A 24181-nucleotide genomic window follows, 5' to 3' on the forward strand; every position below is an offset into this window, starting at 1 on the left:
CTGACATAAATAAAAAAAGAGACTAAAGATTCAAGAAGCTATAAATATTATACTGGCTAAAAAATAGGGGAAAAATGTATTTGTAACAAGCAGTTAAACTACTTGCAAATGTTCATTTTAAAAACTGAAGGAAAAATTTCAGACATTACTTATTAAATTCTACATTGTGTTTATCTCACAATCTGTAACTCTAGCTTGTTCTAGCTCCTTGTACATTTTATTCTCTTGGATTCTGACAAAAACTCCCACCTGGAAGTTTAACAACACGTTTTCAACATTTTTTGGCATTGTCCCCACTTTTGCTTACCACATTATTTTGTAAAGAACTCATAAGAACTGGGAAAAAAAGTCTTATAAAACAAAACATTTAGAAACTTCTGCATGGAGGACATGTGCTTGGAAGAAAACATGGGGCAGGTCTTTTGAGGCCAAAATTTTGAATAAACCCAACAGAAACCCTAAGCATCACTAAAGACTGAGTAAGAAAGAGTTTGGAGAGAAACAGTGAAAACCCTCAAGGGAGCTGGACAAATATCCAGTTGCTTTTGGCACTTCACAATTGAATGGCAATGCTTTTTTTTTTGCTGACAGTGTTGTGAAATCACAAAAAAATCAACATTATATATCGACCTTAGTATATAAATACAAAAAGATTCTAAAATAAAATCAATTAATAAATAGTCAGTGGATTATCTCTTTAGATTATCTGTAGCATGGTCCTACACCAGTACTTAGGAATTTACTATTTTGCATTATGGAATAATTACATAAAAAGTTAAGACTGAAAACAAATACAGGCCTACTTGATTTTCCTTTTAATTCTGTAAACACATTATTACTCAGACTGCATTAAAACATTTAGCTTTTATTCCAAATTTTCTTTTAGAGACAGAGTCTCACTCTGTAGTCCAGGCTGTAGTGCAGTGGCATGATCAGAGCTCACCATAACCTTGAGCACCTGGCTCAAGTGATCCTTTCGCCTTGGCTCCCAAAATGCTGGGATTACAGGCATGAGCCACTGTGCCTGGCCAAAACATTTAGTTTTGATTGGGGCACTGTTAGCTTTGAAATTCTAGGAAAGCTAGGTGTGAGGGCACAATTTTTGAGTTTATTATTTTCTTGACTAAGGATATAAAAGACTACATGTGTGAATCTAGGATGTTATCTACAACCAACCACAAGGAAGTAATCTCAAAGTGAAGGCATAAACTTTAATAACTAAAATGGAAAATATGTTCTTCCTTAATTTTTTCTTTTTTTTTTTTTTTTGAGACGGAGTCTCGCTCTGTCACCCAGGCTGGAGTGCAGTGGCCGGATCTCAGCTCACTGCAAGCTCCGCCTCCCGGGTTCACGCCATTCTCCTGCCTCAGCCTCCCGAGTAGCTGGGACTACAGGCGCCCGCCACCTCGCCCGGCTAAGTTTTTGTATTTTTAGTAGAGACGGGGTTTCACTGTGTTAGCCAGGATGGTCTCGATCTCCTGACCTCGTGATCCGCCCGTCTCGGCCTCCCAAAGTGCTGGGATTACAGGCTTGAGCCACCGCGCCCGGCCAATTTTTTCTACTAATATGTTTTCTAACTTTACACCATCTATAACATTAAGCCAATTTTCTCTAAATATACTTCAGGACTTACCCTGAGGAATGCAATCTTGTTTCTAACATCTGCCACAATGGCATTCCAACTGTCTACCGCAGCCTTTAATTGAAGTGATTCTAGGTTGCTGTTGTAGAAAAGGAGACACAAAAGGAAGTTCTTTCTTTTTGTAACACTGAGGTTTCCAAACATGTCTATCATGCTTTCTATCATATATGTCAACAAAAAACAAAATTACCCCCATCACCAACAATTACTTCAAATGGACATAAAGAGGTATGGACAGGCGTGTTACTAAAAATAACAAAAACAGTAATAAAAAAATTCATTTTTCAAGAGCAAATATAATTGATACTTCCAGAACAAGTTTTTTTTTCTATCTTGATGATATATATTTAGTACATGTTATAAAACCTTTGTAAGGAATCTTTCCAATGAAGCAGGAAAGCTTTAGTAATCTAATACAGTGGTGTTCTCTAAAATGTTGACCCATGTTGGAAGCAAGTTTTGGACTATCTTCACATTAACTCTGACATCAAAAAGCCATGGTTGGTCTATATGGCTCCTTTGTAAATTAGAAAAAGATACTGTCTCTGGGAGGATAAATTAGAAATACCCTCTCTATGAGGATAAATGAGGTTGCTGCCTTTATACAGTACATAAATTGCACAAACAATAGTTTTATCAACTCATGCCTACCAAACGACTTAACAAAAGTAGGAACAACTTTGAAGTCATTAGGGTCTATTATCTCTAGAAAAAATATTTCATATGGCCTTTTAAAAGGTTTTATCCGTTATAACATCCCACGCCAGTACCACCCAGCCCAACAATTTTATAAGAGCTGAACAAGTTATCACTAGGATAATCTCATACAAAGAAGTTCCATAATATCCTAATTGTATAGAGCACTCTTCCTCCTTCTAGCAAGCAAAAATAGATCATTTACAACAGTACTTCCCTGACTTGAGTGCACATCAGTATATCCTGATAATCTTGTGAAACATCAAAGACTCTGATTCTTTAGAATGAAAGAACAATGCTGATTATTAAAATAATAATCATTTAAAAATAATGATGCCTGGGTCCCAGAGATTCTAATTTAATTAACTCTTTAAGTTTGGTGTACCCCATGAAATTATAAATTTATGGAGAGTTTCATGCAACCTGTTCAATATTTGAAAATTACTCTATAATTACTATAAAAGCATAGCAGAAGACTACCTTTAACATACGATTTAGGTGTTAATACTGATGTTTCCCTCAACATATTCCCTAGGTGTTTAAAATCAGGCATTATAAAGGAAAACAATTAGAAAAAAAGTCTTCCAATTAGAATCTACCTTGTTTCATAAGTGTCTGGTGTTCATGTATGTCTCTGAGACTTTTGATCTACTTCACTACAGAGGAAGGGAAAAAATCTTTCAGCAGCTATTATTGTACATAGTACTCAGTAGACTTCTCAGTGCTTCAGCAGAAGCAGCCAAGTACAAGCATCAAAGTAACTAAGTGACTTTTCAGGTTTAACAACAACAACAACAACAACAGCAACAACAGCAGCTTCTGGTAAAAGGAATTTCAGGGGGGAAAAACGAAACAAAACAAAACAAAATAAAAAAACCCACAAGAGCTTCTTTAAGAACTCTGATGTCACATATGTAAAACATATCACAGATTACATTCAACCGTGGAGACACTTGCTAACATCTCTAAAACTAATATGCATTAAGGAAGAGGGAAAGATTACCTTGCTGCCATGTGAGTCACCCTGGCAAGCTGATTGAGACATTCCTTTTCAGTCTGCTCTAGATGAAGCAAACCAAAATCCCTACGACACTGTAAGAAATACACCTACAGGTTTTTGAGAGAAAGAGAAAGAAGTTGAAGGTGTGCTTGTAAAGGAACATTCTCTTCTCAATCATCTCAAGTAAATTTAAAGCTATTTCTCAATTTCTTCCAATAGCATCTAGGTTCCTTGACCATTCAAGATACATCACAAAAGCTTTTAAATCTAATTTCTAATTTCTTTATTTAATGGTTACTAGGTTGGTAAACATTCTAGAGCATGGCTTTTCAAATGTGTACTCACACTGGAATCATCTCAGAAACTTTAAAAAATGGTGCCTTCATCCCAGATATTCTAATTTGATTGATACTGGGTATAGCTTGGGCATTGGCATTTTTAAAAGCTCTCTGGTAATTCTAACATGCAGTAGTTTGAGAACACTCCTGTTATCTATTTTTTTGGTCACTGATGAAGAGGTAATAAGAAGATCATACAGAAAGATACAAATGGGCTTAGGAGATTACGTAGTTCAGTGTCTCTCCCGTAGCAGGAATCCTTTCCATATCACTACTTGTATTCATTTAGCTTCTGTTTTTTACTACTAAACACTCAGTATTCACTAAAATACACTGTTGGACAGCATTAAGTATTAGAAAGTTCTTTCTTTCTAAAATTAATAATAGAAGCACAAAGAAACTTACTGATTAAAAACAATAAAAAACACTGCACACAAACTTGAGCTTTTAAAGTAATCTGAACTTTTTCTTTTGTTAAAGCTAGTATCCCAACAGTATTCTTCATGGATTTTTGGTTCAGATACTACTTCTTGGTTGCTGACTTCCAGGATCCCAAGTACTCTGCTAGAGAACAGAGCTTACCCATGACAGGTGGAAGGTTGGTGGTGCTTTTAATGTCAGCGAGCTCTCCAAAAATGTGAATCTTATTGTGTATCAAGTTTTGTTATGTATATATAAAAATTACATACACACATACAATCATATTTCTTTTGAGAGACCCTAGTTGTGTGGTGGTCTAACTTAGAAAAATTTGGGTAACTTTACTGCAGTCTGAAAAGTTGGGTTTTTTATATTCAGGTGTATGACGTGTATGTATTTTTGTAAGATCTATATCGGAAGTAGCAAACGAAGATATTGTGGCAGCAATAAAACGTTATTATTAGAAGTTTGGCTTAGTGACTTGGCTTCATCAGAATTTCCCCAAGATGTCTGTATTTGCTTTACATACTGTAATAGACCAATTTCTTCAAGTCATTGGGGGGAAACAACATAAGATCATCAAAACTGTAGTATTCACACATGATATGCCAATGAGTCAAAAAAGCACAAGACTTTGAGCTGTATTTTCCTGGCTGATACTAAGATGTCTTATTTCTGTTTATACAAAAAACAATCTTTTAAAAATTCTTTAGTATGATGGTATACAAGTAGAAGTTTTCCCCTCACCCCATACCCCTGTCCCCGTTTTGTTTTGTTTTGTTTTTACCTCCGCTGTTAAAGCTCTGCTAGTTTCTGCATTCAGTTTGCTTATGTATGTTTTCATTGTGCTTTCCAGATTATGTTTTTCCACTTCCCACTGAGATCTGAAATACATGATCATTAAAGACTCTGCAATATTACATCAAGCACAGCCTTTTTCATCTAATTCAGGAGGAAGAAAGATAAGTTATACAATCAGTAGGAAATTATTTCTTGGAGAAGTATATATAGCACATAGAAATAAGAGAGGATATTCTTCAATCCCTATTGTTATTCTTTACTATCAGGAGTATAGAAGTTTTAAAGCTATCAGGGTAGAGGTTATGATTCAAAACTTGGCTCTTAAATCAAGTTGTCTGAGGATGAATCTTAGCTCCACAACTTATTAAATGTAAAACCCCTGGGCAAGTACAATAAACTGAATGTTTGGGTACCCCCAAAACTCATATGTAGAATCTTAACCCCCAAAGTGATGGTATTAGGAGGTGGTGTCTTTGGGAGATGATCAGTCATGAGGGCGGAACTATAACGAATGGAATTAATGCCCTTTTTAAAAAGGCTTGAGAGCGCTCCCTTGCCTGCCTTCTGCTATGTGAAGTTACAGTGGGAAGACGGCTGTCTATGAGGAAGTGGATCCTCACCAGATACCAAATAGGCTGCTACCTTGATCTTGGACTTCCCAGCTTCCAGAACTGTGAGAGATACAATTCTATTTTTATAAGCCACCCAATCAATGGTATTTTGATAGAACAGTTCAACCTAAGACAGCAAGCTATTTAATTTCTCTATACCTCAGTTTCCTCACATGTAAAAATCAGGAAAATGGAAAAAATGGTACTACTTAAAGAGCTGTTGTGAAAATTAATTCAGATAATATAAAGCACTTTGTGTTTGGCACATAATAAGCACCAAATAAATGTTAGCTACTATCTTGATTAATAAGTTCTACATAAAATTTCTATAAGCTTTTTTGTTATCTCAACGATAGTAACCACACAGGTTTTTATTATACCTGTCATTAAGTGAAGTCACTGCATTAAAATATATGACTGGTTCTTTCAGTGCTCACATTCAACATTTTCAGTGCTCACATTCAGTGCTTACATTCAACAATGAAAGCAAACCCTATAGTTTGAGAGGGAAGGAGGGAGATGATGGTAAAGACATTGTTTATGAAGGACATTAGGGAAATGGTTACCTATGAGGTTCCTTTTTTTTCTATCCCATCTCAGCTTCCTACACTTGAGTCCCAGAATTCTATAAACATACAAACCAAATTCTAAATTTAATGAAAACAATTAATTGAAAATACAGCATTATAATAGAGACTGTCACAAAGGCCGTCACTGATGTTTTATTATTAGAAACACTTGGATACTTGAGGACCTAACAAACATTGATGAGAAACTTGGTAACAGTATATTATAAATATCACTAAGGTTAGACTTTTTTGAGTAGAAAAAAATAAAATATTCAAGCAGATATATTAACATAAAAGGAATTATTATACCACTAAATATCATGTAAAATTTGCCTAAAAGAAAAAAATTACAAATTGGACTTCATCAAATTAAGTTTTGTGCTTTAAATGACATCAAGAAAATGAAAAGGCAACCCACAGAATGAGAGTATTTGAAAATCATGTATCTGATAAGGGACTTGTATCTGATAAGGGACAAGAACTCTTAAAACTCAACAATAAAAAGACAATCTAATTTTTTAAATGGGCAAAGGATTTGAATAGACATTTCTCCAAGAAGATACATAACTGGTCAATAAGCACATGAAAAGATGCTCAACATAATCAGTGGGAAAATGCAAATCAAAACCACATTTATATACTGCTTCACACATAATACAATGGGTAAAATAAAGATGTAATCTAACATGTGTAAGAAATGTTGATCAGAATGTGGAGAAACTGAAACCCTCATACACTGTTTATAGGATTAAAAAATGGTGCAGCTACTTGGAAAACAGTTTGGCAATTACTCAAAAAGTTAAACATAAAGTTTACTGATCACCAAGCAATTCTACTCCTTGGTACATACCCAAGAAATACAAAAACATGTTCACAAATCTGTATGTAAATATTGATAACAGTATTTATAATAGCCAAACAATGGAAACAAGCCAAATGTCCATCAACTGATGAAAAATAAAATAAGATATAGCCAAGGAATGGAATATTATTTATCCATAAAAAGGTATGAGTAATGATACATGCTACAACATGGGTGAATTTTGAAAATATGTTAAGTGAAAAATGTTACTCACAAGAGGCTACATATTATGTGATCCAATTTATATGAAATGTTCAGAAGAGGCAAATCCATACAGACAGAAAATAAATTAGTGGTTGCCAGAAGCTGGAGGAGGGGAGAATAGGGAATGACATCTAATGGGCTTCTTTTTTGGGGTGACAAAAATGTTCTGGAAATAGATAGTGGTGATGACTGTAAACCTCTGTGAATATTCTAAATCAATAAATTGTATATTTTAACAGAGATAATTTTATGCTATATGAAATGGATTTCAAAAAAGTGTTATTAAAAAAATTACCCACAGGCAAAATAGATGAGTAAGAATAAAACTTGGCCAGTTACATAAAGCAGTCACATCTAATAGTATTGACTGGGGTAACTCTTAAGGTCTAGTCTCTGGCAGTAGTTTGTTCTAGGACTGTAACGCTGCTGATACAGATTCTTCTAGCAGTTTTCTAGAGTCAAAGCTAAAGTGACCATACCTCCCTATTTGCCTAAGATACCCCCAGTTTACACCTTTTGTCCCAGTGTATTATTAATACTGTTCAACATCAGTCTCAAAAGTATGCCAGTTTGAAAGATAAATAACATCGATATGCCAGTCAGAAAGTGTTCAGTGAAATACAGTTTCAGAGAGAGTGCACCCAAAGAAAAAGCTAAGTTTGTACCTTTTCATAGAAAGTTGCTCTTTAAGGTTCTTGATTTCATTATCTTTAGCATGGATTTGACGCTGTAATCTAAGCAAACAAGCAAGAAAGTCAAAAGATGTTAGAAATTATTTGTTGTTAACACAGTCAGAACAGCTCTAACTACAGCTGTGGAGGAGACAAAGTATGTCCATTTGGTGCCACAAATCTTGAGCCTGAATACAACTGAACTCCTAGAACTGGTCCTTTTGAAATGTATCTTGTTTCTGATGTCTGATTTACTGACTTCCCAAAGAGAGGGGAACTAAGTTCTAATTCAGTAAATTAGAAAGCAAAAGAGAAGTGTTATCTTGCATCCTAAGTGCAGTGACTTGGAAAAATGTTTTTAGCTCTTCATGCTTCAGCTTACCTACTAGAAAACAAGAGATGGTATCTTCTGATTTTCTAAGCCTGTTGTGAGATTAAGAACTTTAAGTTCCTTAAAGTGGTATTATATCAAGTCATGCAAATTATGAAAGATTTAAGGTCTAAAGGAAATCAAACCTTAAATATTGAAGTGATGAGGCTATGTGTAAATGCAAATTAAAACTATGAATTATCACCTGGGGGTCACTCACATGATCTTATCATGGAAAGAATGGGTAAAAATTTTGTATAAATCAGAATCTATAGCCTGTGATCAGCTTCAAAATTAATATGTAAGAAACTAAGAGAAACGCAAATACTTTTGGGTTGACATATATTCACATACCGTTTCTGATGTTCCTCCCTTATGCTGCTGTATTTCTTTTCACAACCAAGCTTTTACATAAACCTAGTAATTAACTTCAATATGAAAAGATTTATAATAAAAACACATTTCTCTTTAAGTCTCTAATGTATTTAAACTCGGGATAAATAGAATAATTTTGGTTAATATAAATTATTGGAATAATAAGTCTTTGAAATGATGACTTTAATGTTGGATGGATTGCTCACTACTAGATTTCAGAGACTACCCATTCACCTTTACTCTAAGCTTCTTAGAAGACTTAGAGACTTATAGGTAATGCTCTGTTGGTCTGAGAATGCAGTGAAAAGAAACCAGGTCTCTTTCTGTACAAAAGAGGTCATGTTCTCAAGTGAAATATTAAGAAATATAAGCTTTGTTAGTGTAATATATAGGAATACGTTGACAGAGTTGAAAAGCAGTTAAAATTTGTAAGACTGACATCTCATTTGCCTTTGTATACTTCCATTACTTCAATATTCTACCCAACTCTAGTTTAGAGTGGGCAATAATAGTTGACATAACTAGTGGGGAATTCAGAACACCTAGACTCTTAAATAATAGAGGATAAGGTAGGCATAGTTCTTACTATCCAGCTCAGATAAGAGCCAGCTACATATGTTCAGGCAGTCCTAACTTCTCAGTCTTTTTCTCATGTTTAATATAACAGGATGAAATTACTAGATTTTCTTTCTAAAAAATCTAAAGTTCTCAAGTTAACTCTAGCTGACTATCAAGTTTTATTACAGACTGTTGACAGCAGTTTCTTGACATATGATTAACTGCTTATTGCAGTTTATCCAAAGTAAGTCACTTCCATTAAATTTTCTTTGTTAACACTTCAACTATCATCAACAAATATTTGCCAAACATTTACTGCACACATCAAATTGAATTAGGCCAAAAAAACCCACACCATTTTTGCTTTCTAATCTCCATATTCCAAGATCAAATAAGCCAACATTTACAATTAAAGAATATTTATATTTTATCACATACTCTTGGGCAATGTTCAGATGAATTACACGAAGAAAACGTTCAAAAGCTTATCTGAGAACACAGAGTAGTCATTATGTCCATTCTGCTTTGATGCCCTGTCTTTTCTTCCATCTCATCCCACCTAACCTTCAATGCCTAGGTTCAGTACTGTGTCTTTAATAAAGTTCTTCATTGAAAGAAGTTCCTGATCACAATAATCAAAAGTATTCTCTCTACCCTACAAAACTTCCACTAAGTATACTCTTGTTTGACAGTTATTCATTGTTTTTTAAAAGTTAACTTTTTATTTTGAGATAATTGTAAGTTCACATGCAAGTACAAGAAATAATACACAAAGAACCCATGAATCCTTTCCCTGATTTCTCCCAATGGTAAAATCTTGCAAAACTACTGTATAATACCCTAACCAGAATATTGATGGTGATAGAGTCGAGATACTGAACCGTTCTATCACCACAGGGATCTTTCATTTTGCCCTTTTAAAGCCACAACCACTTCCCTTCCACTCTCATTCCCTTCTTATAACCTTGGAACCACTAATCTGTTTTCCATTTTTATAATTTTGTCATTTCAAAAATGTTCAGCAAATAGAAACATATATAAGCTTTTGGAACTGGCTTTTTTCATTCAGCATAATTCTCTGATGTCTGCAGTGTTTGTAGTATTTGCAGTGATATCACTGTTTCATTCTGGATGGTAGTAATTTATGTCTTGTCTTTTATGTTGTCAGTCTTGCTAGAGGTTTGTCAATTTTATTGACCTTTTCAAAGATACAGCTTTTTGTTTCATGGATTTTCTCTACTATTTTTCTTTTTCCAACTCATTCTTTCTTAGTTTCGTTTTTTTTTTTTTTTGAAATGGGGCTTCGCTATGTTGCCCATGCTGAACTGTAACTCCTGGGTTCAAGCAATCCTCCCATCTCAGCCTCTCAAGTAGCTGGGACTACAGGTGTGCACCACTGCATCCTGCTTCTATTATTTCTAATCTTTGTAATTTATTTCCTCCTGCAAGCTTTGAGTCTATTTTGGTTTTCTTTTTCTGGGATCTTGGAAGTGAGAGCTTGGATTATCCACTAAAGACTTTTCTCTTTCTAATGTGTATATTTAGTGTTATAATCTTCTCAGCACTGCCTCAGCTATGTGGCACAAATTTTGACATACTGTATTTTCATATAAATTCAATGTATTTTGTTTCTCTTGAGATCTCTTCTTTGACCCATGGATTATTTAGACATGGGTTGTGTAGTTTCCAGGCCTTTGGAGGTTTCTTGGTATCTCCCCGTTGATGTCTAATTTGACTCCATTGTGACCTGAGAACACGCTTTGCATGATTTCAACTCTTAAATTTGTTGTTGAGGTTTGTTTTATGGCCCAGAATACTGTCTATCTTGGTAGATACATCCTGTGGTCACTTGAAAGTATGTGTATTCTACTGTTATCTGGGGTGTTCTATAAATATCAATTAGGTCCTGCTGGTTGATGGTGGTTATTGAGGTCTTCTATATCCTTGTTGACTTTCTGTTTAGTAGTACTATCAATTGAGAGTGGAGTTTGAAGCGTTCAATTATAATGGTAAACTTTTTCATTTCTTCTTTCAGTTCTATCAGGTTTTACTTCATGTGTTTTGAGGCTGTTTTTCGTACATATACCTTGAGGTTCTTGTGGATTGATCCTTTTATCATTAGGTAATGTCCCTCTTTGTGTCCAACAGTCTTCTTTCTTCTGAAATCCATTTAATCTGATTTTAATATAGCCACTCTTACTTTTTTTCATAAACGTCTGCAGGATATATCCTTAGCTTTATTCTCATTTAGGTCCCTTTACCCTCCTCACTTTTTGAATATATTGTTGTGTGTCTTCTACATACATTGAATTCCACGAGATGGTGTTAAAATTTTTGCTTCAACCATCAAATATGGTTTAAGAAATTAATAAACAGTAGGAAACTTATTATTTATCTTACTCTTTACTCATTCTGATGGTCTTCTTTCCTTTCTGAAGTTTCAAGCTTCTACTATATATATATTTTTAAAGTTTAGAGACCTTCCTACAGCCATTCTTTAATGGTAGGCTATGTGAATTTGCTAGCAATAAATTCTTATAATTTTCCATCATCTGAGACTGTTTTTATTTTCTTCTATTCCTACACAATATTTTTGCTAAATACAGGATTCATGGTTCTGCTCTTTTCTTTCGGTAACTGAATAAACTGCCACTTCATTCTGGCCTTCATGGTTTCAAATGAAAAATCTGTTGTCATTCAAATTACTGTTCTCATAAGTAATGTTTTTCTCTGCCTGTTTTCAAGTCTTTTCTTTGTCTTTTGTTTTCAGAAGTTAAGTTATGATGTGTCTTAGCATGGATTTGAGTTTTTGCTATTTGGGGTTCACTTAGTTTTTGAATTTGTAAATTTATAAATTTCATCAAATTTAGGAAATTTTCAGTATTTCTTTGAATACTTTTTCAGTCTCTCATTCTGCTCTCTTTTTGAAATTCCAGTGACAAGTACTTTAGCTCTTTTGTTATTGGCTCAAAGGTCCTTTAGACTCTTTTTAATTTTTTTCCCCCAGTCTATTTTCTCTTTTTTCTTTAGATTGAGTTCATTCTACTCATCTGTCCCCAAGTTCACTGATTCAATCCTCGGTCATCTCCACTTTACTAGTGATTATATCCAGCAAGTTTTAATTTCAATCACTGTATTTTCTAGTATATAATTTCCATTCTTTATTATAACTTATTTCCTTCCTGAGATATTCTAGGTTTTCATTTGTTTCAAGATTTTGTTGAAGCATTTTTATGATGGTTGCTTTAAAATCCTTGTCAGATAATTCAAATATCTGAATAATATTAATATTGTCATTTGTTGGTCTTTTGTCTTTCTTGTCTTAATTTCCTGGTTCTTGGTATGATCTATGTTTTCTAATGTAGCCTAGATATTTTGAATATTATGAGACTCTGGGTTCTATTTAATCTTCCTATTTTTAGCAGGCAGTCTCCTGTTGAGGTATAATGTAAAAGCCAAGGAGGTGTGTATGCATGGCTTTGCACTGAGCTCTACCAAATGCACCCCAGGAAAAGTGGGCACTGACTCACACTGCCTCAATGCAGATGAGAGTGTACAAGTTCAGCTCCCCTCGCAGCCCAACTGACACGTTCCCATGAAGGTGGAGCACCAGCTCACACTGCCTTTTTGCCTCCAAGTGGAAAATAAGATCAGCTCCTTGCTGGGCCCTGCTGACTTTAGGAAAGGAGAAAGCAAAGGACTGACTTGCAGTACTTTGTTGCTGCAGGGTAGAAGCAGAAGTTCAGCTCCCTGTTGTGCCCTTCTGGCACCAGTTGAGGGAAGGGGGTAAAAGGGAATGCCAACTAGCCCCATGGGTGAAGTCTTAATTCCTAGTGAGAGGGAGTAAGGATGAAGCTAGTATTGATTAGCTTTGTCTCAGACTGGCTTAAGTAACCTTGGTGCTGGGTAGCAGTAGAGGTTCAGCTTTCAGCTGGACCACACTGACACATCCTGGCAGAGGAATTAAAGCACTGTCTCCTTTTCCCCAGTGGAACTTGGAAGTCAGCTGCTTGCTTAGTACTGCCAACACTACCCCAACAGGAAAATAGGATTGCTGCTACTTACTTAGGTGGGAGAATCAGCGTGTACTGCCTACTTCCAAGGGGTGGTGTGGGGCCACTGGTGTGTGGCTGCAGTAGGGTGGGTATTGTCAAAAAGCCTTTCTATTGTTATAATTTCATTTTACTGATCCTTTGGCTAGAAGGGACAGGCTTTTCTAGAGTTTTTCTCCCCTTGTGCTTATTAGCAATTCTAGGTTGAAGGCTTCCAAAGTGTCCCGAGATATACGGAAGGCAGAGAGAAAATTTACTGCCAGCTCATTCCTCAAGTCTCAATGTCTTTAGACAGCATGCTTTCTTATTCCATCTTCTAGAGCGTCCCTATGCTTGTCTGTTTCGTTACATCCAGGGTGTTAAAGTTTCAACAAGAAACAGCTGTAAGGAATGGGACTATACATCTTGGTGGACCTGGAAGTCTCTGTTTTATGTAATTTTATCCTTACATGTTAATCTACACTCTCCATTAGATCATAATGAATGTCTCACACATCTTGGTATCTTCTACATGTGGCTTCCATAAGTTTTCTAATATAGTAGGCCCTTGATGTTTGGTGAATACCCAACACAAAATGTTCATTTTTGTGAAGACATATGCATCACCTAAAGTGGACTGCTTATAGCCTCAAGCATATAGAGTGAGTGCATGGATCCGTGGTCAAGAGTTGTGGAGGGATATCTTCAGATGGAAGAGAGGTAGCTCATCTGCATTGATGGCATTGCTTTTCTAATCTCTGATATTATATGACATATTTCTGGATTGGTCATCCAGATGAAGTTCTGAATGCTGAAGTACAGTTTCTTTCTTTCTTTTTTTTTTTGTTTTTTTGTGAGTTTTGCTCTTGTTCCCCAGACTGGAGTGCAATGGCATGATCTCGGCTCACCACAACCTCTGCCTTCTGGGTTCAAGCAATTCTCCTGCCTCAGCCTCCCAAGTAGCTGGGATTACAGGCATATACCACCACACCTGGCTAATTTTGTATTTTTAGTAGAGATGGGGTTTCTCCATGTTGGTCAGGCTGGTCTTAAACTCCCAACCTCAAGTGATCCACCCGCCTCAGCCTCCCAAAGTGCTGGGATTACAGGCGTGAGCCACCGCGTCCTACCTAAAGTACAGTTTCTTAAATCATCGCAGCCAGCTTCATTTGTCTAAGTTTTCTTAAGTCCTCACAGCCTTCTGAACTTGAAGGATCTCTCTAACTTTAGTCAGGATAAGTCTGACAATGTTTGTGAGCGAAATTATGTTGTCAGAACTATGGCATCTAGTTCTTCCTGATAACCCCTTCATGTGGTAGATACAATATATGAAAGAAAAATTAAGACCTAAATCTCTGGCAAATATTTCCCCAATTTTATAAGAAATATCTTGGACTCTCCACTCAAAGACATTCAAAGCACTTGTCTATTCTCCCTATCAGCTTTCTAGAAACTGCAATGGATTTTAAACTAGACTTCTTGGATGGCTGGTGTCTTATGGTATTACTGTTTATTAAAATAATGTGCTACAAACTATGCTACTATTTAAACAAATACAGGTTGGAAGCAGTGATTAGTACAAAAAGAACAAAGCAGGTTACTAATTTTTCCCTAAGTCAGTCAGAATTTTTTATCTGAAGGCATTTAATACTTCAGGTTTAGGAGAAAAGAGATTGGGGTAAGGGGGGAAAAGAGTCTCCCCCAATCAATCAAACAAACATAAAGATTTGTTTTCAATCTCGCAGGCTTAGAACAGAAGTGAGAGACCAACATAAAAATACACTCAACTGATTCCTTGGTGTCTTTAAGAAATGTACTCATATACTATAAAGAAACAGCCAATCATTGGTCACATTTTTACAAATTAGAGTCATGACCTGAAAGTTAATTATTTTTCTCATGTAATGCTATTATCTTCACACTTGTTCAGCCAATACATGAAAAGTTTGATATATAGTGTGAGCAGCTGCTTATTTCTCAATCCAGTTGGCAAGACAAAATACGGTTGGTTTTTAAACAAATGCAGTCTTGTGGTTAGAATGCCTAATGTGTAGTCACAGTGCCATCTAGCGGTTACGCAGGGATTAACTATTAAAGATATGGAACAAACCCAGAATTTCCCTTTATCAAAAGACTTACACTTACTTGGAAACCTTATTGATTCCAAAAGCCACTTGTTGATTAAGAGATGCGATAATTTTGTCTTTCTTTTTCATCTGCATTTGGTTTTCTTGCCACCGAAAAGTCACTGTTCTCAACTGTCTTTTGAAATCCTGATCAATAAAAAATATTATTTCAGATAATTACGTTCAAGTCACCAGAAATTGAAAGAAAAAAGCAAACAAACTAAGTTCTTTTCAAACAGAAAGCACCAGTAAGTTTAATATTTGAAATACTTCTCACTTCCCTCAGATCTAATGGCAAAAATACTTACTTCACACTGATAGTGCAATTTATAAAGCTGCCTTTGACGAGCAAGCCTTTCCTTTTCAGTTTCTCCATAGTCTGTAGTGACTTTGCCAGCTGAGCCCTATTGAGCAAAGGAAATATGCATGTATTATTTTCCTCTAAAAAAAAATCAGTAATATTTTAGATATCCGAAAGGGATTTCAAGTTGCCATCTAACTCCTTTCACGTTGTCTCAAGTCAAACACCCAATTTAGATAAACCCACCTCCCAATTACAGCATTTAATAAACAGTACCAGTTACTTCCCTGTTGCTGCTACTGCTGGATACCACTACCTGTATGCTTACCTTTTCTTTAGCATTTTCTTTGTAATGCTTTTATGTTGTAAGAACCAAATGACATAGGCAGTCATTATTTTCATTTTAGAGATGATAAAATAGTGAGTAACTTGCCCCAAATCACATAGACAGTAAGTGGAGGGGCCTGCATTCTAAGGCAGTCTTAATTGCCCACGCACTTACTTATTACACGGTATCATTTGAGTTTAATGTTCTATTTATCTACTAGATTGTAAATATTATCCATAGATTGTAGAGACTCTGTCTTAGCATAGCTCTTGACACAATATGCAGATGATAAACAGGTTTTATGAATAAACTTTTTTAAAGATATGTGACATTTTAATTCTATCTTTTGAGTTCCCATAGTCTCATGGCTATAAAATGAAAACCAGAGATCTCATATTTAAACTGTAGTGTGATATCCAGAGCTAAGAATATGTCATTTCAGTTAAAATGTACATATTCTAATTAGGAGAAAAAAAGGTATGACAATTATATGAATGTTGTACTATCAGCCAGGGAATCATTTGCACTAACTGTACCCTTAGACAATGAGGATTCCTACATATTACATACCACTATATTTAAACAGCAGAGCAGGTTATCATTGAATTCTCATTAGTAGGTAAAAAAAAATTGTTTTTAAAAAAATTATTTCATTTGCTGTTGAGCACTTAAATCGTGTTCACATGCCTCTTCACATACAGGTACATCATTCCAAGCAGTGACTACTACCAGGAATGGAGCCAGAAAAAAAATGATTATACATCAATATTTTTTGTAGATGTTTCACTGTAACAATCATATTTAATTTTTAAAAATGAAAGCAGCTTTATATTACAAAACTATTTTTCTCATGACATGTAATCTAGTAGGATTATGCTAGTCTTTTTTTTCCCTTTGTGGTATTTGAAAAACCTTTGCAAGAAATGCATTTGTAATTAACTTTGCCCTATATTTAAAGCCAGGAAATGGTTTGAGGGCTAAAGTGAAGTTTCCAGCTCCTAGGGGTTCTTTGTTTTCTTATTCTATTTTCCTTCATATATCCCTCCTTACCTTTTATGTTTTTCTCTTTCTCCTCACAAACAGTATAAACCACTGGGCTTTTCAAAGGGTCTTGCTGTTTAAAGAGTCACAGGAAAAACTCTAGATAACAAATGAATCTAAAAGAAGGCAGGCACCCTCTCTAATCATACTTACCTGCTCTATCATGTCCAGAATATGCAATTCATCCAGGCTGTAGAACTTGTCTTCCATTGCAGAATCCTCTTGAACATCACTTGCATCATCTTTTATAGGTCTACTGACTGAGTGTGGATTTGCTTGTTCTTTCTTCAACTGCTCTTCCTTTTCTACCATATATGGGCTGTAGTGGTGACATAATCAATGTGAGCTTTTACAATTGTATAGTGATTTTCATCTAAGCTATTGCTTCCAAAGAGTATTATACTGGTTTCATAAGATGCTCAGCATTAGAAGGGTTCATGACCAAAGAAAGTTTGGATAGTATTCATACTGAGTCTTTCTTTTGAAGATTCATATGAATATTAGCATATTTAAAGTAGCACTCGATCAAGGTACCTATTTAATTCTGTTCATGCCACTGTTTTCAAGAATTATGACACTACAGAGTTCACTTTACAAATTATAACTAGTAACATCAGTTCCTTTAGAAAACAGTACTTTCAGGAATATTGGCAAGCATTTCCACATCTGCTGTATTACTTTACCATCATAACATTATTTGTTCCCCCTTAATTTTCTTGACAAGTAGGTTAGTTTAAGCAACTTCAGTGATTAGGTCCAATGTACGTTTAAATAGAGAGTTGAAAACAGCAATATAAAATAGACTGTGAAATGGAGGTTTCTTTTGTAACAGAACTTTTAACAAGAACTACAGTAATAACATGGATTTCAGTAACTACACTACTAACAGAGACCACTTTTAAAAAATGAAAATACTATATATATATACAATGGCAATTAACCAATTTCTACACTTTTTTTCTAAAATTTAATTGCATGCTACTGTCCTTTCACTTGGCCTACTACTTAGTAGCTCTAAATTTCCTTTCTAATCTCTTTGAATGGCAACAAGAAATAGGAGTATTTTTACTTAGAGTGTGATATGACTCAATTTAACTAGTGAATAGAAACTCTAGGGATACATTATTACTTTTTTAGAACACTTCTGAGATCTAGAAAACAATGAAATGTAATGCTTGTGGAATAATTCATAAAATACTATATAAGCAGTAATTAGGTATTACTGAGGTATTCTAGAGTGACCTAAACATTCTGAAAAGTTCGATGAAATCAATTGCTTGTGTAGACCACCGATTCTTAAACTCAATTACTTTTCTACGCTACCTGAAGAGCTTTTAAAAATTAAATGTTTCCAGGCACCCCTACAACTGTAAAAATATAAATGAATTTGTGTTTTTGAAAAGTTCACTAAGATTATTCCTAAATTTTTTAAAGTACACTCAGGCATTGCTTAACAACAAGGATACTTTCTGAGAAATGTGTTGTTAAGCGCTTTTGTCGTAACATATCATAGAGTGTTATTACACAAAACTAGATGGTATAGCCTACTACACACATATTGCTCCGAGGCTACAAACCTGTTATAACATATTATAACATATTACTGTACTGAATATGACAGGCAGTTGTAACAAGTATTTCTGTATTTAAACGTATCTAACATAGAAAAATTACAGTAAAAATACAATATAAAACATAAAATATTGTATACCTGTATAGGGCATTTACCATGAATGGAGCTTGTAGGACTGGACGGTGCTCTGGGTGAGTCAGTGAATGAGTGGTGAGTACTATATACTACTGTAGACTTTATAATAAATACCACAAACTTAGGCTACACTAAATTTATAAAAAGTAAAGTAATAGCACTACAATGTTATGATAGCTACACCACTACTAGGCAATAGGAATTTTTCAGCTTCATTATAATTTTATGGGACCAACATCATACCTGAGGTCTGTCCTTGATCAAAATGTTGTTATGCAGTACAAGACTACACAGTAACAGCATTGAGATAATATAGGAAAATGTTCATATTTTTAAGATGTAAACTGAAGAATGAAGGGGTGAAATTACAAGGATGTTTGGGATTGAAAACACTTCAATAGAGAACAAAATGTCAAAGGAAGTATGAAACAAATGTGAAAAAAATGGTAACTGTTGAATCAGAGTTATAGGTATATATGTTATTATATATATACCATTCTCTTTACTTTTTGTGTATATTTGAAAATTCTCATTTAAAGACAAAGCTTTCTAGATGATCTGATCATTATCCAGATTTGGATCCACTGTGTAAGCAAGATGAGCAAAGTGATTGATGACATTGTTTTATCTTTATTAAGCTATATTTATGGCATTTAGACACAGCCTAAAAACAAAACAAAACAAAACTATTGCTCCAGTGGTTCAACTTGTTGCCAAAGAAAGTGAAAACCCATTTTAAATGATGAACTATTTTATATATTAAGTGGATCACATTAATTGAAAATATCAACAAGAAGTGATAGCTTTAAAGTTAACAAAATATGTTCTTGCTGCTGTTTTAAAGATATCTTACTTTATGTCCTCAGAATTCTCCAAAGTCACTACTATTCAATTAACAAACTTTTTGGTAGGAATAATGATCTCTACATTAGACTGTCTCCATCCCTTCCTTCATCTACTACACTGTTATTAATCATGCACAATACATGCAAAATACAGTGATTATTTTGCCATTAAAATGTTTCCATTAAAGGTTCAAAATTCACTGTGAATAACTGGATTAAAAAAATGCACGTTAAGTCTTAAAAACAACAAAGCCAAACTTTTTGGTAAAAGGGGTTACTGGGACATAACAAAACTAGATGGTATAGCTTACTACACGCCTAGGCTATATGGCATAACCTATTGCTCCTAGGCTACAAACCTAGGAGTGATGCATCCTTTAGAATTAGGTCTTAGTTGAGATTTGGTCTAGACTACAATGTCTAGACTAAAATACAGTCCAACTACAATGTAGACTATATTTTAAAACGACTCAAGTAGCCTTATAGAAAAATGGTAGGAGGTTCTATTCTTCCAAAGCAAATGATAACTAAACGTTAAATGATCATTTAACTTTTTTGTTACTTCCTATAAAAAAGCAGCAACTTATTAATTATTAAGACAAGGAACTATCCTTCTTCTCTTAGAAAACTTCTAAAAGGAAGGAAGCTTGTGTCGTATTAGGAAAGTATGCCTTAAAAATACTAAGAAAAACTTAAAAACTAAATAAACTAATACTTACACTTGGTCTTCTTTTGAGTCTTTATTCTGAAAAATAACCTAAGAATTAGTAATCTATATCAACTATATCAAAACAACATAATGTAATATAATTACATTTAGGTCAGTGTTTCTCAAAAATTTTTTGATCATAACTAAAGAAATATATATCATGATATCATATGCACTTACACATATACTTTTATACCTAAGTATAAAACTGAAATATAAGTTTCATGAAATAAAACTTACTCATATTGTATGTGATAAACTCTAGTATTTTTTTATTCCTATTTATTTTATTTCCTTTTTTTAAAATGGCAGCTGTGATCTACTAAATTTGTCTTATAATCTACTACTGAGTCTTGAAACATGACTTCAAAATCACTGATTCAGATGAGAGGTGAGTATTGGAGATGTGTTTGTACCTACTAATATATCTTTGGACACAATGTATATAATTCCAATTTATTCCTACACTAACTACAAGGGTTCTTGAAAACCTCTACATATAAGGAGAAATCAGATACATTAAGAATCTCACAGAAAAAGAAGTGTTACGATCACATTTGAAAAAATTCCTAAAGTCTTAAATTTCATGTTCATTAAAATAAAACTATAAAGGCAGCATACCAAATAAAGGTAGTATCAATGGCATTTAACATGCATTAAACTAAGAGTATTACGGTACTAATTTCTACCATCTCTTGCATACAAGAAACTTCAGGGTCTCCTTCTCTATAGATACAATGCTGTATGTACAAATTTGTTTAGCTTTCTTGTCTGTATACTAAGATTTTTGTGTTTCAGTGTCTGTCCTTATGCTTAATGTCCAGTAATATCCAGTACCAATTTGATTCTATGTTTTAGAATTATTGACTCCTGCCTTTGCTCTAGTGTACTTGAATACCTGAGTTGAAAAGACTTTTGATTGTTCACAATAAACACATCTAGCATAATGGATTATTTCTCAAATTCCCTTTTGGTTCTTCCCACGACAACTTCATGCATGAATGTATCAGCCTCGAATGGCTGATACATTCATTGGCATAAAGTGAGATTGGCCAAGGTCACCCGATTTGATGAGCTGGATTTATTTCCTGTCACATTTCCTTTTTCCCAACACTTCATCACAGGTCTTCTCTTCTTTTGCCCAACTTAACCCTAAGTGGAGGATGTGAGGATCTTATTAACCCCCAAAAGAGTAATTTATAATTTGGATATATTAGAAGCCAAATACTAAATACTTAACTGAAGAAAGGGAACATATAGAGTAGCTACAAAGTTCCTATATATACTAGTTAGAAGTTATCTGTACTGCCCCTCTATTTGCTATACAAATTTTACTTTTCCTTCATATTCTTTCAGAGAGTCCCTGATAGGTATTTTTAGGATGTAAGTCAGACATATTATGTAATAAAATAAGTAAAAGAGGACACAGTTTCACTCATGGAGACTTTGTCAGCACTGTAGAACACAAGCAAATTTCTACATGCTAGAATTTTTCATGAGAACTTCTGATTAGAGAGTTTGGTTGATTTTACTTTTTTTTTTTTTTTTGAGATGGAGTCAGTCTCCCTCTGGTTGACTTCACTTTTTATAACTGGTTGCTCTGCGCTATAACTAGACAATACTTGTGCCTACAATACAGTAACTGATTATTTGAATAAGACTATTCCATATGAAGTAATAATATGCATAAATTTTTAGCATTTCATAGGTCCTAGGACATTTTTTAGGTCCCACTTTAAAATTTAGGTAAAAGATATAAGATCTCTCTTTTAATGTCCAAATTTTATCTTGATAAAATTATCTTACTTTCAGAAAGTATTTCAACTTCACTTAATAATATAAATTGAAGAAAACCTTAGGATGTTAAAGAAACAAAAGTTCCTAGATACTGGCTGACATTTAATTTAAAAAATTAATATTACTAGTCACGAATTTTTGAGTGGTGTAATTATATTTATAATAACAAATATATTATTTCTAGTTGTGTTTGTTACCTTTTTAATTTCAATTTGAAGTAGAAATGGGATTTTAACTAAAATTTGAGAACTTGAGCATTACCATATTTTAATTTTATGGCAGTAAAGGCAAGACACAGTATATGCCCTTGCAACTTAGTTTGGTGGTTTGACAGCTGTGAATTTACTTGGACAGTTTTATGTAGTATTAGACCCATGACTTACCAATACTTTGGCAAAAATTAAAAATATCATCAAAATAACAGATTAGTTTGTTTTATCAGATAAGAACTGTCTAAAAGTAAGGAAAAATCTCCATACTCATGTCTTTAAAAAATAAAATTTAACTTTCATAACTTTTAAGTAAAATAAATTATAATAAATGATTGTTAAATATAACAATGATATTTTACTTATCAGATTCGAATATAAATTCTTTTCTAAATCTTGACTTCATGAGTATTTTACAAATTCATCTTCATTGTCTTAAGTTTCATTAATGATTACAATTCGTTTACACTTTCCAATGACTAACAACATGGGCTTACCAGATTGTGGTTGGGCAAATATCCTCATTCAATTTATAATATACAGAATATATCAAGATTTTAAAAATATTTTTCAGGCTAGAAAACAATGTATTTTCACCACAAAGTTGCATAACATGGTGGTTAGCTATATGCTTGATTACAAAAAGACATGTGGCTTTCCCTTATAGTTTTCCTAGCAATTAAGAGACTCACTGCTAAAACTGTGCTAGATACTGACTTGTATCTAGCAACTGACAAATATCAAAAAAGCAGCAATGCAAGAGATTTGTATTTGTACCTTTTTGTGCACATTATTGCATTTTTGGCATAGTCTCAGACAAAAAGAAAAAAATCAAGATTTCTTAAAAGTTTTGAAAGCTGCTTCTAAACATATCAATAAAGATATGACAAAGAGCTGTTCTTAAAACAATGAGTACTCATTTTAAAAATAAGTGGTATGTAGAAATTAATGAAATTTTCATGTGACTAATTCAGTCTATATTTATATATGCAAATATATAAATTACAATTTAGGGAAATATGAAATACAATTTCATACTTCAGAATCATTCAGGATATAACATATGCAGACTTCTCTATAATCATATATTCAGTAAGCTATTGAATCATTTGTGCTATATGTCTATTTGAACTAATTTAAGTTCTAACAATGAATTCATGTATTTAATCAAGTGTTCATAATCAGTTATTATAATGCTATTATAGTCTCTTACCTTTTTATTCTTAGTCTTTTTCTTTTTCCTTTGTTTACTCTTAACCTAGTAGATAAAAAATTATTAAATATGTAATTCAAATTGTTCAATGGGTTATTTTGCAAAATATATCTCCTCTAACCACTAAGATCTTTTGTTTTCTAATATTACAGATATTTCTTTCTAGATTCTATGGAAACAATTATTTTTGTTTTTATCATTTTTATCTTAATCCTAGTTTTCTGTCCTTAAATAATCACTGATGAATAAAGGAACGACACATCATGTCAATAAGTAGGTTACTAATAAAAGTTCACAGATGCTCACTTACACACATGGATGTGAGTAACAAAGGAGGAAGGCACTTTTTAAAAAGCAACATATTCATGCCTATAAGATGAAAGATCTAAGAAGAATTTAGTGACTATATAATAACCATTACCACTTATTTGTAAAGAAATATGGAGATTCCATTCTGGATTATTTACATTCTACCTCTGCACAAATGGTTTTGAAATATCCCACTTTTCTCTTCCTTTCTTCCCTCTCTATTTTAGACTATACTTTCTTCTACTTTCTAATACCTTCCCACATCCACTTCAATTGGGATTAAAAAAAAAATTACAATCTAGCATAATGCTTGCCACGTAAGTATTTAAGAAATGATGGCAAAATAAATGGTTATGGCAGGAAAGATTATGGAAGGAAGTACTGAGGAAAGGACCATTCCAATTCAAGCTCTATATAAACACTATGAAAATATAAGCTAAAATTATC

At 33.8% G+C, this 24181-nt stretch overlaps 1 protein-coding gene across 8 annotated transcripts in view; it reads right to left on the reverse strand.

Annotated features, from left to right (window-relative positions):
* The window catches only part of LOC105477554 (DAZ interacting zinc finger protein 3), a 98089-nt gene that overhangs the window by 15644 nt on the left and 58264 nt on the right, over positions 1-24181 (reverse strand). For all 8 annotated transcript variants that reach the window (XM_011734113.3, XM_011734117.3, XM_011734116.3 and 5 more), the window contains 9 exons: positions 23426-23470; positions 20217-20242; positions 17098-17263; positions 15583-15678; positions 15294-15421; positions 7809-7877; positions 4884-4980; positions 3342-3445; positions 1634-1721 (listed from right to left, as the gene is read on the reverse strand). In XM_011734113.3, coding sequence (XP_011732415.1) covers positions 1634-1721; positions 3342-3445; positions 4884-4980; positions 7809-7877; positions 15294-15421; positions 15583-15678; positions 17098-17263; positions 20217-20242; positions 23426-23470 — 819 coding nt within the window. The remainder of the gene's footprint in view (positions 1-1633; positions 1722-3341; positions 3446-4883; positions 4981-7808; positions 7878-15293; positions 15422-15582; positions 15679-17097; positions 17264-20216; positions 20243-23425; positions 23471-24181) is intronic.

Source organism: Macaca nemestrina, chromosome 2, assembly GCF_043159975.1.
Source record: "Macaca nemestrina isolate mMacNem1 chromosome 2, mMacNem.hap1, whole genome shotgun sequence".
Classification (NCBI taxonomy): domain Eukaryota; kingdom Metazoa; phylum Chordata; class Mammalia; order Primates; family Cercopithecidae; genus Macaca; species Macaca nemestrina.